The sequence below is a fragment of the Spermophilus citellus genome (genome assembly GCF_964194105.1).
Source record: "Spermophilus citellus genome assembly, chromosome: 4".
Taxonomy (NCBI): Eukaryota; Metazoa; Chordata; class Mammalia; order Rodentia; family Sciuridae; genus Spermophilus; species Spermophilus citellus.
This window is the reverse complement of record NC_138185.1, coordinates 22937375-22954211: the sequence shown is the minus strand read 5'-3', so window position 1 is coordinate 22954211 and position 16837 is coordinate 22937375. Positions and strand designations below refer to the sequence as shown.

The 16837-nt window shown below is 37.6% G+C and overlaps 1 protein-coding gene across 3 annotated transcripts in view; it reads right to left on the bottom strand.

Moving 5' to 3' along the window:
• UQCC1 (ubiquinol-cytochrome c reductase complex assembly factor 1) overlaps window positions 1-16837 on the bottom strand; it is a 94851-nt gene that overhangs the window by 57808 nt on the left and 20206 nt on the right. For all 3 annotated transcript variants that reach the window (XM_081291126.1, XM_081291127.1, XM_081291128.1), the window contains 2 exons: window positions 9818-9890; window positions 2059-2116 (listed from right to left, as the gene is read on the bottom strand). In XM_081291126.1, coding sequence (XP_081147252.1) covers window positions 2059-2116; window positions 9818-9890 — 131 coding nt within the window. The remainder of the gene's footprint in view (window positions 1-2058; window positions 2117-9817; window positions 9891-16837) is intronic.

Sequence of the window (16837 nt, the reverse complement as noted above, 5' to 3'; positions counted from 1 at the left end):
CCTCAAACATTCCATATTCTTGTATGTGTTCTGGCTTTTGCTCCTGATAATCTCTAACCTAACATGCCCTCCCTTGCTCTGACAGAAATTCTACTCCCACTTTGTGGCATATCTCAAATATTACCTCTGCTACTGAGCTACCCTTTATCCAATGCCCCTCTGACTTGCTGCCTCCAAATCTGGATTTGTATACCACAGCACCTGCTTGTGCCCTGCACACAGCACTCTATTATCATCCAGTATGGACTGTGTATCATCCAGTTTGATCCCATACTTTGTCTGCTTCCCACTGAACTAAAGTTTCTTGAACACAGACTGTTAAAGCCTTTCCAACACCCCATGGTCTTGAACACATAGTAGGTCCTAAGCTACTGATTCATTCCCCCAACACCTGCAGATAATCAGAACTAAAGGCAAGGGAGAGGGTAAAAGGGAGAGCAAGTGTAGATCTGAAGCGGAAAGCCTCCCTCCCCTGCTTAACTGGTGGTGGTACACCCACTCCTCTGTGAAATTTAACCAGCCTCAGTAATGAAGGCTCAGTAAGCATAGTTTGGAAACTTTAAAGAACTACAAGTAGTTTCAAGGTTCTCCCAGCTGCTGTTAGTCAGGTATTGACCTTGGGATGTGGTCATAGGGATTATATATTTTATTTTGCCATCCACTCCCTCTACCAACTTTGATACCCCTAGCTATATGAGCAATAAAGAGTCTTTTATACAGGGTCTGAATATTATCTTTGAGCTCCTCTGGGAACAGTTTAGCCTTCTCTCAACCCTCCCACCTTTCCAGTGAGTAATTCTACAGTACTACCTCTGCAGTCCTCGGCTCTTGAAAAAGTAGTTTTCCTCTCACTATATCCAGCTTCCCTTCCACACCCTCTCCCTAACCTTCACCGTAAAGAGCAGAGGAAGACAGTGTGCCTTCTCAGCCACCTAAAAGCCATAGCACATTTCAAAGAATAACAGGTAAAGCTAGGAAGGGATTTGATATTGCAGCTTTCTCTGTGATCCCAACATCACTACTTATTCACATTTATTATAGAACTTAGCCATTTCAAATTATAACAGATCATTTTACATGTTTTAGTCTCCCCTATTACACTGTGAGATTCTTAAGAATCCAAGCAAAGTGCTCTCAGGACATAGTGCATTCAATAAACTAACAACTCATGAAAAAATAACACAAAATAAAATGCCACCCTAGGCACCTTAGCCAAACTCAGTGATGGTATGAGTTTAAACGAAACACTTCAGAAGTGATCAAAACCAAAAAGTCTTTATATAGTAGTCAGCAATGTGATGCAAAGCTCAGCTGAAGGCAATTTCAAACAAGGGTCCTTTTGACAGGGCAGCCATTGCCCACGTTCCTCAGATACTATGGTCAAAGTAGTAAACGTGGTTCTCCAGAATGTACTTCCCCAAGATCTGGCAGTGTGAAAATACATTCCCCAGCCCCCCACTTCAACGACTCCTATATCCCTCTGACCTTTAATACTGTGTAACAGTAGATGAAAAATTGATTTTCTTTGGCTACTTATTTCATACCTGAAGAAAAAATATACTGTTTAAGGTGTCAAATATTTTTACACGCAACAAACCTGGCATGAATCTAACCTGTATGCACATTTTGGAGGTACAGGCGTAAATGTCAGTGCTATAATTTGTTATAGGGTTTCTGATGACCAGCAGTGAAAATGACCACGGTTTCTCACAATTCAAACCACTTTTACGTAAATGTGAACTTTTCCTAAAACAGCCAAGGGAGAGAACTTTCCATCCAAGCTCATAGAGTCCCTTAGAGATACTGATAGCATTGTTCACTGGGTTAGGTGTTCTTTCAAAAAAATCCTACAAATATTAGTTTCTTTCTGGGCCTATGCTTTGACCTTTAATAAAAATGTGCTTCAAGACACCAGTTATTAAAATGAAAGGAACAATTTTTCATGTCTGAACAACTGCCATTTCACATAATCAGGCCCTCAGAAGGCCATACCTTACAAGTCAACAGTGTTTAAAAAAAAAAAAAAATTTGGTTACTTCATTTAAATTGCTCACTTACCAAACATGAAGTAGGGTTATAAGAAACCATGAATTGAAAGTATCAGGCATCTGGCACCCTAGAAAATAATAATAAAGCATAAATGTGAGAATTTAGATGAAGCATATTAATTATATTTAAAATACTGGTAAGGGTTTGTTCAATGAAAATATTTGGCAGTGTAGTACTCTCAGATTATGCTACTACGGAGAAGAGCGGTGGAAACATAAGGCAAGACCATGGGCTGAAAGAGTACTGCATACAGTAGTCCAGCTTTCTAGTTTCAGCCTTTGCTATATGGCCTTGGGCAAATCACATCCTTCCTCTCAGTCTCAGTTTTCTCATTTTGCACAAGGTGGCCTAGAGTAGTCCCTAGGATACCCTCCAACTTCCACATGATTCTATAGTATTTTCCCTTCCTGGGCTTGAATTCTATTTTTTTTTTTTAATAAGCACTAATAAGACTAAGCTATATTCTCAGCCCTGATCTGTAATCTTTTTTTTAAATATTTTATTTACATTTTAGTTTTCGGCAGACACAACATCTTTGTTTGTATGTGGTGCTGAGAATCGAACCCGGGCCGCACCCATGCCAGGGGAGTGCACTACCGCTTGAGCCATATCCCCAGCCCCATGGGCTTGAATTCTAAAAATCTAAGCGAAGACCACCTCCCCTACTCTACTCAAATATCATCTTTTTTTCACTGTAGCCTTACTGAGAAATTTAAGCCTTTCTGGTCTCCTTTTCCTATCTTCTTTAAGGTGACCCAGTGGTGTGGTCATGGTTATACTTAACGATTTACCCAAATAACCAGGAGAAAAAAGTGGGATTCTTGAGAGTTGTAGCTGAACAAGAAAGCAGATTTTACCTAATCAAAGGCTTTCATCACCCCCAGGAATGACAAAACTGGGCAGGGCTTCTTCTTGGTTTCAGATTCCACAAATCAGATCTGTGATCAAACATCCAAGCCTCTCAATTCTCAGATCTCTAAAATGTTTCTGGCTGGAAAAGGGATCTCCCACTGAATGTGCCCTCCTTATTACATGACAAGGAGAAAAGCTGGAGCAAAAGGATGAAGAAGCAAGAGAATCTGAGAAATTTGGACACTTCTGGCAGAGTCTATCCTTTGGAGCAATGACTCAAGAAAGAAGTCGAATTCTCTTTCAGCAATTGATGAGGTATACAATTACTAAATGATAATGAATAGGGATCACTTGGAGATAAAAACATAGGCATGATCCTTTGAGGTACACTAACACTACCAATACTAATAAGGAGCAGAAATTCATTGTGGGTTTACTATGTGCCAGACATTATGTGCTTCACATGTATTAGCTCAACCAATCCTCCCAACAACCCTATTAGGTAAGAATTGATATTATCCTCATTTGACAGGTGAGAAAACTTAGAGAGATTAAGATAATTGCTCAAAGTCATATAGCCATGAAATAAGACACCTGGCATCAAATTCACATCTGCTTGATTCCAAATACTATGCTCTTTTTGGTGGGGAGAGTGTGTGTGTGGTACAGGAAATTGAATCCAAGAGCTCTACCATGGAGCTATATCCCCAACCCTTTTTATTTTTTATTTTGAGACAGGGTCTCACTAAATTGCCCAGGCTGACCTCAAATTGGTAACCCACCTGCCTCTGCCTCCTGAGTCACTGGGATTACAAGCATGCACCACAACGCCTGGCCCAAATACTGTGTTTATAATTGCTACTCTAACTGCCTAAGAAGGGAAACCAACATCCAACAGGGCTCATGCTACATGCCAGGTCTACTACTAGTCATCTTAATATATTATCACACTTAATCCTCACTTTAACCCTGGAGGAAAGCATTGTAATCTTCTCTTTAGAGGTGAGGAAACAGACTCAGAAAGGCTAAGTGACTTGCGGGCAGCCACAATATTAAGATGCTAGTGGCAGGGCTGGGGTTTGAATCCAGGTCTGTCACTAAGTGACACCAAAATACTCTGGAGAGCCTACTGGGAGGTGCCCTGCAGCTGTCAAGTGGACTTCCTCTCTGAGCCCAGCAGGAGGGAGGTGAAGGCTGGCCTGGCCAGGCTCAGCTATTAAGACACACGCCATCTGAGAGTGGGCCAACAGCCCTCCACCTAGAACCAGAATAGCCCTGAGAAACTCTCAAGCCTGGATCTGAAGTTGGGTCTTTTCTTGGATGCTAGAACAAAACATTAAAAAGAAAAGTTTTCTTGGAAGTCTGTCTTTCAATCTGGAAAATGAAATTTGGCTGCTTCTAAAGGACAATCTGTTCAACTGCTAACTCTACATCAAAGCTTCTCAGCAGCCTCCAGGAGCCTTTCCAATTTTCTCAGAGAGGGAATCAGCACTTAGACTGGAAAGCACAGACAGACAGGCCAGCAGCTGGACCTGGGTCACAATTTCCCCTTCTTGGGGTCAGCTCAGGGCTGAGGATGAGAAGAGAGCTGGTACATGATTGAGTCCTTGTACCCACTGGTGTTGAAACAGAAACCCACAGAGAAAAGCCCTAAAAATAACACCAATGAAGGCTGACTGTGAGCAACACAAAAGTACAGCAGATTCTTTAGCTCGACCAAAAGTCCTTACATACTTCAAAATTAAAACCTGCAAAAGCCTTTGCAATGATCACATTCCTCCAGCGCATATATGGAGCATTATTTTCTGAGACTAGGTACACTTCCTTTCTTTACACCAAGTTAAAAAAAATTTAAATAATCCATTACTGTTGAAGGAAGGCAGTATTAACACATTTTAATATGGGGTCAGGCTGGGTACTTTTAATCCCAGCAGCTCGGGAGGCTGAGGCAGGAGGATCACAAGTTCAAGGCCAGCCTCAGCAATGGCAAAGCACTAAACAACTCAGTGAGACCCTGTCTCTAAATAAAATACAAAATACGGCTGGGGATGTGGCTCAGTGGTCAAGTGCCCCTGAATTCAATCCCCAGTACAAAAATAAATAAATTATATATATACACACACACACACACACATAAACACACACAGAGTCAGACTGTATGGTTCAAAACCTTGACTCTTTCCCTTACTTGCTACATGACTCTGGGTTAAGTTACTTAGCCTCTCAGTGCCTCAGCTGTCTTCTCTGTATAAATGGGGAGAATAAGATAACCTACCTTAAACAGTCTTTGTGAGGATTCAATTAGCTAAGGCCTATAAAATGTTTAATGAAATGGTTTGTATTTAATAGGCACTCAAAAAATACTTGTTATTGTTTTATAATGAATTATTTAAATATTAGGGTTTAAATTATCTTTGAAAATCCTTACTAATAGTTAAGATTGCATCAAAAAAATGACAGGGGTGAACCTTGACTGAGTTTTGAACTAAGAACTTATTAATTAAGGCTTCTCCTCTCCAAGGTAATCAGCTTCTTAAGGACTAATGACACAAAAACTCTGCAGGCAATGGTGTGGGATTAAATAAGTTTTACTGATTGGCCACCTCTACTCTAGTGGTTTTTTTTTTTTTTTTTCTTTTTCTTTTTCTTTGTAAGGGGGATTGAACTTAGGGACACTCAACCACTGAGCCATATCCCCAGCCTTATTTTTTTATTTTTTTTTTAAGAGACAGGATCTCACTGAATTGCCCAGTGCCTCACTTTTTGCTGAGGCTGGCTTTGAACTTAAGATCCTCCTGCCTTAGCCTCCTAAGCCACTAGGATTACAAGCGTGCACCACTTCGCCTGGCCAAACTGCTCTTAGTAGAACTGATCTCCTAACACCAGTCAGAAAACTGCCATGTATTGTAGGCATGCTGCTCGATTATGATGGGCAAGGGGCATTAATCAAACATCTTAGAAACAAAAGCAGTTGCTCATATTAGAAACAACAGTAGCTGAAAATTTTTTTTTTCATTTTAACACTTGTTATAAAAAATGTGCTGCATAGAGAAAGGCTAGGGTTGTGGCTCAGCAGTACAGCACTGGCCTCACACAGGCACCACATAAATAAATAAAATACAGGTATTGTGTCCAAATACCACTAAAAAATATTTTTTTAAAAAAATGTGCTGCTTTCCAATATTTATGAATTCTCTAAAAATCCATTTTTTATAAACTTCTGACAATAATTTTGTAATCAGAGAAGAAAATCTATTTATTTTCAACAATTAAATTAAATTAGACTTAAAAAAGAATGAAAGAAAAGAAACAACAGAAGCTACTAAGGTATCTTATCACTCAGAATCCCCAATATCTAACTCTCTAGATTTAAACCTATGAACACCAAGGCTGTGAAATGACAGAGAGTCTATAACTCTTTTGTGAGAGACTGTCCAGGAGTTTGACAGGCATAACATATTGTGAGTAAACAACTCACTCACATATAATCCTCAAGAAAGGGCTCTCTCTAGCTTCACTTTTGCTGAGGAAGGATAATGCTGGCCAGTTGCCTGAGGCTCTCAAGTCTCAGGACTCTAAAAGGTAAGCCCTACAAGATCGAACATCAGAGTGAACAATGGCCAACGTAAAGGTGTGACAGGATATGTGTTTGTGTGTGTGTGTGTGTTTGTGTGTTTCCTTTTCTGATTCTAAACTTGCCTGGCCTACTCTATAGAATCCAAGCGACAAGAAATTCTCATTATTTTAAAGATTTTTTTTTTTAATCTTTTGCCTCCAGATGGTACTTTCCAAATTTGCTCCCTTTTTATTCACTAGCTGTAAGTGAAACCACTTTGGTTTGATTTTAAAACTTAACCTACCCGTGAATGATAAAGATGAGTATACTACAAATGAACTACTATTGGTCTTTAAGGGCAATTTTCTAAGTCTTAGAAAATCTTAGACCCTAGAGGGGTGTCACTGAAATATTTACTGACACCTTAGACAACTATATTGAATGACAAAGCTAAGACAAAGCCCGCTGAGATATATACACCATAGCATATAGAAACAGTTTATATAACACTATAACACACATCTCACAGATGTGGCTCTCATTGAAATATAATCAAGTATGCTGGGTGCAGTGGCACATGCCTATAATCCCAGTGCCTTGGGAGGCTAAGGCAGGACGATCACAAATTCAAGGCCAGCCTCAGCAATTTAGTGAGTTCCTAAGCAATTTGGCAAGACCTTATCTCAAAAAACAAAAAGGGCTAGGGATGTGGTTCAGAGGTAAAGCATCTGGGTTCAATCCCTAGTACCAACATAATAGTAAAACTATTAATATAGATCACAATTCCTAACCTGCAGTTATATTCATTCATAGGCAATGTTACAGTGGGAAAATCTCTAGATTTTAAGAAAGACAACACAGGTACAAGGCCTGGCTCTCAACTGTTTCTGAAAACAAAACAAAAATAAACTTTTCTTAAGTTTGTAGTTTACAACAGGCTATGAATTGAAACTTGACATATTAACTTAGATATGTAATAATAATCTTATTATTCGACACTATAATACTAAGTAGCTAAAGAACCTTCAATAATGAAGAGCTTATTAAAACAAAATAGCTCATAAACATTCTTTTAAATTAAGTATACTAAATTTAAGTTACTGTTGAATAAAATAATAATAGATATCTGAGAATGAAGTTTTTATTCAAAAGAACAGCCAGATATGGTGGCACACACCTGAAATCTCAACTACTCAGGAAACTGAAGCAGGGATAACAGGTTTGAGACCAGCATGGGCAACTCAGCAAAATCTTGTCTAAAAATAAAATTAAAAAAAAAAAAAAGAACTGTCGGGCTGGGGTTGTAGCTCAGTGGTACAGCACTTGCCTAGCACATGTGAGGCACTGGGTTGGATCCTCAGCACCACATAAAAATAAATTTTAAAAAATAGGGCTGGGGATGTGGCTCAAGCGGTAGCGCGCTCGCCTGGCATGCGTGCGGCCCGGGTTCGATCCTCAGCACCACATACCAACAAAGATGTTGTGTCCGCCGAGAACTAAAAAATAAATATTAAAAATTCTCTCTCTCTCTCTCTCTCTCTCTCTCTCTCTCTCTCTTGCTCTCTCTCTCTCTCACTCTCTCTTTAAAAAAAAATTTAAAAAATAAAGGTATTGTGTCCATCTACAATTAAAAATTTTTTTAAAAAAAAGGACTGGGGCAAGTGCAGTGGCACAAGCCTGTGATCCTGGTGGCTTTAGAGGCTGAGGCAGGAGAATGGCAAGTTCAAAGCCAGCCTCAGTGAAAGCGAGGCACTAAGCAATTCAGTGAGACCATGTCTCTAAATAAAATACAAAACAGGGCTGGGGATGTGGCTAGGTGGTTGAGTGCCCCTGAATTCAATCCCCAGAACCCAAAAAGAAAAGAAAGACTGGAGATGTAGCTCAGTATGCACAAGGAACTGGGTTCAATACCCAGCACCACAAATAAAAGAAAAAGAAAAAAATATGTATGTATATATGATGGGAAATATTTAAGTATATGAATTCAAGAAACCACTTAAGGAAAAAAATAGCTTTTAATAATAATAGTTTATTCATTATGTAGGAAATTATATTTCCTCCTTTTGGACTAATTCATCCTACAATGAGAAATTGTTATAGCTTTTGACGAAGAATAAGTAAGAAATGGAAAATGGACAATTAATTGAGATTACAACTGAATATGGTACTTCAAGTCTCTAATGTCAGTCTGCTGAAACAGTAAAATAAAACAACTTGTGTTTGATTTTTAAAAACAGAATAGTTATTGGGGCTGAGACTATAGCTCATTGGCAGAGCACTCGCCTAGCACATGTAAGGCACTGGGTTCAATCCTTAGCACCACATAAAAATGAAACAAATAAAATAAAGGCATGCTGTCCATCTATGACTACAAAAAAATTTTTTTAAACAGAATAGTTATTAAATAATCAAGACTGCATCTATCTTTCTTCATTATTGCGAACATTACTGCAACACATTATAAATGTGTGGTCAGAAAACAATATCAGATTCATAAACCTTCTAGGTGTTTGCTCTTTTGAGGAAATGGCTATACTATAGCACACTCTTCCTTCTAAAATCTGTGGAACTGGAAATGGTTTCAATTCTTCCAGTAATTTCATAAGTACTCATTTTAATTAACTTTGTTAATAGCTACAACAGTTTATAGCATCAAAATTAATATTGTATTGATAAAATCAACAGCCAGGGGAGGTCTAAGCTAGTAAAACCCTTTTGGAAAGCAATTTATCAATCAGCTATAAACAATAAAATTATATGAGCCTTTTAAACCAATAGTCCTTTAACAGAAGAAAAATCTTGAGGCTTACTCCAGAATTGACTAAAACAATTAAAAACTAGAAACAAAGGAAGAATGACTGGCAAAAAGTCCATGTCAAAATGCTAACTAAGGGCTGGGGCTGTAGCTCAGTGGCAGAGTGCTTGCACTCTGAGCACATGTGAGGCACTGGGTTCGATCTTTAGCACTGCATAAAAATAAACAAATAAATAAAGGCATGCTGTCCACACACAACTACCCCCCCAAAAAATTTTTAAATGCAAATTAAAACATCCTCAATGTAAAACAGGTGTGGTCACTACAAGTTCTCTGACTTAAAAAAGACACATGTACAGGAGGATGATAAAGTCAAAGTACTAGACAAATTTGTAGGGGTTTTCCAAATTTGTTAAAAAAAATGATTTATTTCTATTAATCTGTTGTTTTTTATTCTACCAAGAGAAAAACAGCTTGTATTATATACTTGTGCAGGAAAAATTGTTTCACAAATGATTTTTTAAATGTCTATCCTATTAAAATGCATCCATAAAAATGAAAAATAGATTCACTTTCCTGTCCAGAATTATTAAATGGTAACTTACTTAGAAAGAATTCCTCGAAGTCAGTTTTCTCCACACAGCTAGTATACATGCGCAGGGCTGCAATCTTAATTTTCTAGACAAAGAGAACAAAAAACTTAACACAGGACCAAGAGGATATTCCAGTATCATAAGAAATGGGTCATAAAATCATACATCTCTTCAACTAGAAGGGTCTAAAACCTATCTCTAAGCAATTTAATCTAATACAGTTTTTTTTGGGGGGGTTGGTACTGGGGATTGAACCCTGGAACACTTAACCACTGAGCACACATCCCTAGGCTCCCACTCCCCCTGCCTTTTTTTTTTTTTTTTTTTTGAGACAGGATATTGCTAATTGACTTAACCCCTGGCCAAGATGCATGCAGACTGACTTTAAATTTGCCATCCTCCTGCCTGAGGGAAAGGATCCCTATAATCCCTAGCCGTGCAGAGATTGGAGATTACGGGTGTGCACCACAACTCTCCACCCAGCTGACATTTTTTTCCAGCCATTTTCTAGCCACAACTTTATACAATGTTAAGAATGTTAGCATGAAAATGTCAAAGATTTCTCTCAATACTTAAATGAAATCACTCCTTTTAATTTTTCACCACATGTGAACTTCTAAACCGATGTTCAACATTATCCACAACAACTCTTTATACTCTGAAATCCTTTATATTAAAAAATTACTTAGGGTTGGGGTTGTAGCTCAATGGTAAAGAACTTGCCTAGTACTGGTGAGGCACTGGATTCAATCCTCAGCACGCATAAAAATAAATAAATAAAATTACCTATTATTTTTACCAAAATCAAATAAAAACCTTTCATCTTTTCCTCAAAAACATTACTAATCAGTCTATAAATCTTTTATTTTGGGGGAGGGGGGGATCTTTTCCATATTGTCTTTAGTTTTAATAGTTTGTAGATTAACAATACTGTATATATAAACAAAAGTTTCTAATGAATATAAAATACAGTAGAACACTCAACCTTTTTCTATTTCCCAAAGTAATAAGAATTTTCTCAGGATTTTATTTATTTGTTTGTTTGTTTGTTTGTTTGTTTTTGGTGCCAGGGATACTGTACCACTGAGCCACATCACATCTCTATCCCTTTTTCTTTTTAGACAGGATCTTACTAAATTGCTTGGGGCCTTGCTAAATTGTTGAGGCTGGCCTCAAACTTGCAATCCTCCTGCCTTCAACCTCCCAAGTCACTGGGATTACAGGCGTATGCCACCCTGCCCAGCTTAGGATCTTGATATAAATGACAATTCTAACTTATTTGCTAACCTATATACTTAAGATTTGTATATTTTACTGTATGTAATTTATGCCTTAATAAAGACAAATCTAAAAATCAAAAGTAAATTCCTTTGAATTGTGCCTGATGTGACACTGTACACCTGGAATCCCTGCTACTCAGGAGGCTGGGCAGAAAGATCATTAGTTTGAGACCAGCCTAAGCAATTTAGTGATACCTTGTCTCAAAATGAAATTAGGAAGGTGTGGGGATGTAGTGCAATGGTAGAGGCAAGCACAAGGCAAGCAAAAGCCCTGGGTTCAATCCCCAGTACTGGGTAGGGGAGGGGAAGAGCTAAACTGAATTGTTAAAAGTCTGAAGACCAACTCAGTGCTACAGAAACATATTTTCAAGGATTTTTAAAACATCTCATTAAGAGGGCAAGGTATCACACACCTGTAATCCCAGTGATTTGGGAGGCTGAGGTGGGAGGATTGAAAGTTCAAGGCTAACCTCAGCAACTCAATGAGACCCTGTCTAAAAAAAAAAAAAAAAAAAAGTGGGGAGCTAAGGACATGACTAAGGACATGACTCATGACTCAAAGTACCCCTGGATTCAATCCCCAGAACCCCCACACCAAAATTTTTTTTTTTTCCATTAAGGATACAACTAACTTAAATTAGCACATCAAGGAAACCACTTGTAGAAGTTTTATTTTTCTTTCTTAAAAAGACAGGAAGGGGCTGGGGTTGTAGCTCAGCTGTAGAGCGCTTGACTAGTAAGTGCGAGGCCCTGGGTTCGATCCTCAGCACCACATAAAAATAAAAAAACAAAATAAAGGTATTGTGTACAACTAAAAAATAAATATTAAAAAAAAAGACAGGGAAGTGTTCTCTTCAGCAGCACATATACTAAAATTGGAATGATAAAGAAAAGATTAGCGGGGCTGGGGATGTGGCTCAAGCGGTAGAGCGCTCGCCTGGCATGCATGCGGCCCGGGTTCGATCCTCAGCACCACATACCAACAAAGATGTTGTGTCCGCCAAAATCTAAAAATAAACATTAAAATTCTCTCTCTCTCTCTCTCTCTCTCTCTCTCTCTCCCCTCTCTCTCACTAAAAAAAAAAAAAAAAAAAAAAAAATTAAAAAAAAAGATTAGCATTGCCCCTTTGCAAGAATGACACACAAATCTGTGAAGCGTTCCATATTTTTGTGTACAACCAGTGACTTGAAAAATTGTGCTCTATATGTGTAATATGAAATGAATTGCATTCTGCCATCATATATAAATAAATAATTTAGTAAAAATAAAATAATTTTTAAAAAAGGAAAAGTTAAAACTCAAATATGCAAACAAAAAACATGCACAGACTAAGAATGGCATAGCAATTGAAGACAAGCAATGTCCAATTCACTGGAACTGTTAATAAAACTTCAAATCACCAAAGATAAACTATACCCAATGCTACACAATGTTCATATTTTTCTATACATTCTAGAGTCAAAAAAAAAAAACCCAAAACCAAAACAGTATCTCTGATGAGCAGAAATGCCTATAATAAATTAAGCCAGGATTATGTTTCTGATTGTAATGAAGATTTGTTAATTTGAGGTCTATCACATTTTCAAAGCCTTTTATCTAAAGCTTATATGGAAAAAAAAAACGAACACATAAACAAATGAAAATCAGATATATAAGTCTGGGGAGTAAATCAGCAGTTTAGAAGTCTACCTTTAAATAAAATTCATGGTAAAACTCTAAAAAAGAAGAGCAAATTAAACCGAAAAGCAAGCAGAAAGAATGATAGCCTAAAAAACAGAAACCAATGAAAAATAATATAGAAAATCAAAGAACCTAAATTTGGTTCTTTTAAAATATCAGTAAAATTAGCCAGAGGAGAGGAAGAAAAGAAAATACTGGGGAATCACAGTAACCAAATTATATTGTTACATGTACAAATATGTAACAATAAATCTCACCATTATGTATAATAATTATGTACAACTATAATGCATCAATAAAAATATGGAAAAAATAAAATCAAACTGGAAAAATTTGAAAATAAATAAATAAAATTAGCCAGATTTATCAAAGAAATAAAACAGAGGATTTAAAGTGCCAATATCAAGAATCAGAGAGGGGACATAACTACACATCTTAAAGGCATTAATAGGATAATGAGAGAATATTATGAACAACCACGGGCAATGAATGTGATTACTTAAATAAAATGGGCAGATTTTTGAAAGCTACAAACTAGCAAAACTCACAAGGATAAATAAATAACAGGTATAGTCCTGTATCTCTCAAAGAAATTTGATTTGTGGTTAAAAACTTTCCCATAAAGAAAACTGCAGGTCCAGATGGCATCTTAGAGAATTACACCCAATATTTATTTTTATTTTGTGCTACTGGGAATTAACTTGGGGGACCTCAACCACTGAGCTACATCCCTCAATCCCTTTTACTTTTTGTTTTGAGACAAGGGTTTCCCTAAATTCCTAGGCTGACCTCAAGCCTGAGATCTTCCTGTCTCAGCCTTCCTGGTCCCTGAGATTATAGGCATGTACCATCACACCTGTCTCGTGTCATTTCTTTAAATGTTGGGTACAGCCACACACTCTTCTAATCCCAGCAACTCCAAGGCTAAGGCAGGAGGACTAGGAGGCTGAGGCAGGAAGATTGCAAGTTCAAGGCCAGCCTAGGCAACTTAATGAAACCCAGTCTCAAAACAAAAAAATAAAAAGGGCTGGGGGACGTAACTCAGCAGTAGAGCACCCCTGGATGGGATCCCCAGTATTAAAAAAAAAAAGGAAAGAAAGAAAGAAAAGAAAAAGAAATAAAGAAGGAAACAATACCAAAGCTACACTTCTGGTAAAGTAGAGGAAAAGAACATTTCACAACTCATTTATAAAACCATTATCCTGATATCAAAATCAGTCATTAGGAGAAAGCTAAACTGCTGGGCGTGATGCTATAATCCCAGCAGCTTGAGTGGCTGAGACAGGAGGACTTCGAGTTCAAAGCCAGCCTTAGCCCTGGCAAGGAGCTAAACAACTCAGTGAGATCCTGTTTCTAAATAAAATATAAAATAGGGCTGGGGATGTGGCTTAGTGGTTGAGTACCCCTGAGTTCAATCCCTGGTACCAAAAAAAAGAAAGCAAGCTAGGGGCTGGGGATGTGGCTCAAGCGTTAGCGCGCTCGCCTGGCATGCATGTGACCCGGGTTCGATCCTCAGCACCATATACAAACAAAGATGTTGTGTCCGCCAAAAACTAAAAAAATAAGTATTGAAAAAATTCCCTCTCTCTCCCTCTCTCTTCCCTCTCTCTCTTTAAAAAAAAAAGAGAAAAAAGAAAGAAAGAAAGCTAAACTTTAGAATTATAATCTTCATAAACATAGTTGCAAAATTTCTTAATAAAATATATAAAAAGGACAATATATCATGATCAAGTGGGATTTATCCATAAATGCAAGTTGATTCAACACTGGCAAATCAATCGATGTAATTCACCCATATCAAAATATAAAAATAAGAGAAGAAAACCTGTTTAACTTTGTTAACATCTGCAGTTATTTTAAGTACTTAACCACAGAATACATTTTGGGAAGCACTGATCTGTACAATCCTCTAAATAATGCTATCATTATACTACTATTATGGCCTTCTCAGGTCTATTCCTAACCTTGAGATGGGAATTCTGGAAATCCCTTAGTTTTCCACCTCATTTGACAATGTTCTAGGAGCTGAAAATAGAGAGGAAAACAAAACAGACAAAAATCTGTGCCCTTTAGAAACTTATGGCCTTGTCCAACTCTAGATCAGTTTATAATTTTAACTAAAATCCCTAATTGTTTATTTCTTTCTCTTTATTTTTTTTTTTAATCCTGCAGTTTCCTTTAGGTTCCTCTATATAAAGTCTGTTAGGTTCACAATTAATCACCCTGCCCTAGGAAAAGCAGACTTGCCTCCAAGGACCACAACTCTCCTTGAGAAGGAAGCTTTCCCCCATAATATGTTCATGAAAAAGCACTCATTACAAATAATGAAGAGTTCACCAGATTGGCTTGGATATTTATACAGTGCTCAAACTGTAGAAATCAAGAGCATTTTACAGTTCTTCACTTTTCCTGCAGCAAAGCCAAGTCTTTATAGTTGGGTGAGCCATTTTCCTGGACAAATCTCTAAAGCAAGTCCCTGAAGATTATCACACAAGGACTGGACATAATAAATGGAAATAAGTTATCCAAGAATTATGCATTAATATAAGTTAAAGAGGTAAATGGACTAAATTTCCACCAAGTCAATATAAGCTGTTCTGGTCCTTGGATGATTTCATGTTTATTTCATTCTAACTTTGGAAGGCTTCGTCAGGCTACTTGACCGAAACAGAAGTATCTAGGACAGCTTTAGGATGATCTCCCAGAAACTGATAGTTTCTGTACTGAATTCTATGCATTCTATTCTGTACTGGAATTCCTTCTTCAGCATTCTTGACTCATGAATGGGCCCCTGTTCAAATAAGATCAATGACTTTTTGCAAGGCTACCTATCCTACTGAAGAACAGTTCTTAGATTTTCATTTTATTGAACTTAAATCTGCTTCATATAATATTCATTAGACATTTTTCTGGCCATTGGGTAACTCAGATAAGCATCCCTGTTTCCTTCAACCATTCTTTATTCAACAGTTTCTAAACTTCCACAAGACTCACTGTCCAACTCTGAATATATTCCAGTTTTTCATGTCCTTCAGAACAAAAATAAATTTTTGGCTCAATGCTAATACAAAACCTATCCATTCCATGGCATGTGCTTGAATCATGGCATGTGCTGTCCTTTCTTATGTGATATTGCTATACAAATATAATGTAAAAGAGTGGTTATTTCAGGACACTACAAGAAATAAGGAAAAGCTACATTTAAAATCCTAATTATGGGCTGGGGCTGTGGCTCAGTGGTAGAGCACTTGCCTCACATGTGTGAGGTACTGGGTTCAATCCTCAGCACTACATAAAAATAAGTAAAGATACCGTATGTCCATCTACAACTAAAAAAAATTTTTTTTAAAAAAGTTTTTAAAAATCCTAATTATGACTCTAAAGAAAAATGGGAACTATACATGAAAACATTAAAGAAAAGTATAAAGACATTTGATACTGCTGACATGGACAGATAAGCCAGCATTTTACTTCCTAATGAAATACATAAAGAATTCTGTAAATGCAATCAAATACAAGTGTCTAGCCATAGATTTCTGAGTTAACATTGTTGAAAGGGCTCTTTAGTTTTTCAAAATGGAGGCTGGATGGTGGTACACACCAGTAATCCCAGCAACTTGGAGGCTGATATAGAAGCATCAAAAGTTCAAGGCTGGCGGGCTGGGAATGTGGCTCAGAACTAAAAAATAAATATTAAAAATTCTCTCTCTCTCTCTCTCTCTCTCTCTCTCTCTCTCTCCTCTCTCACTCTCTCTTTAAAAAAAAAAAAAAAAAAAAAAAAAAGTTCAAGGCTGAGGCTGGGGATGTGGCTCGCCTGGCATGCGTGCAGCCCAGGTTCAATCCTCAGCACCACATACAAACAAAGATGTTGTGTCTGCCAAAAACTGAAAAATAAATACTAAAATATATTCTCTCTCTCTCTCTCTCTCTCTCTCTCTCTCTCTCTCTCTCTCTCTCCCTCCCTCCCTCCCTCCCTCTCTCCCTCCCTCTCCCTCTCTCCCTCTCTCCCTCTTAAAAAAAAAAAAAAAGTTCAAGGCTGTGCCAGGCACACACACCTTTAATCTCAGGAGG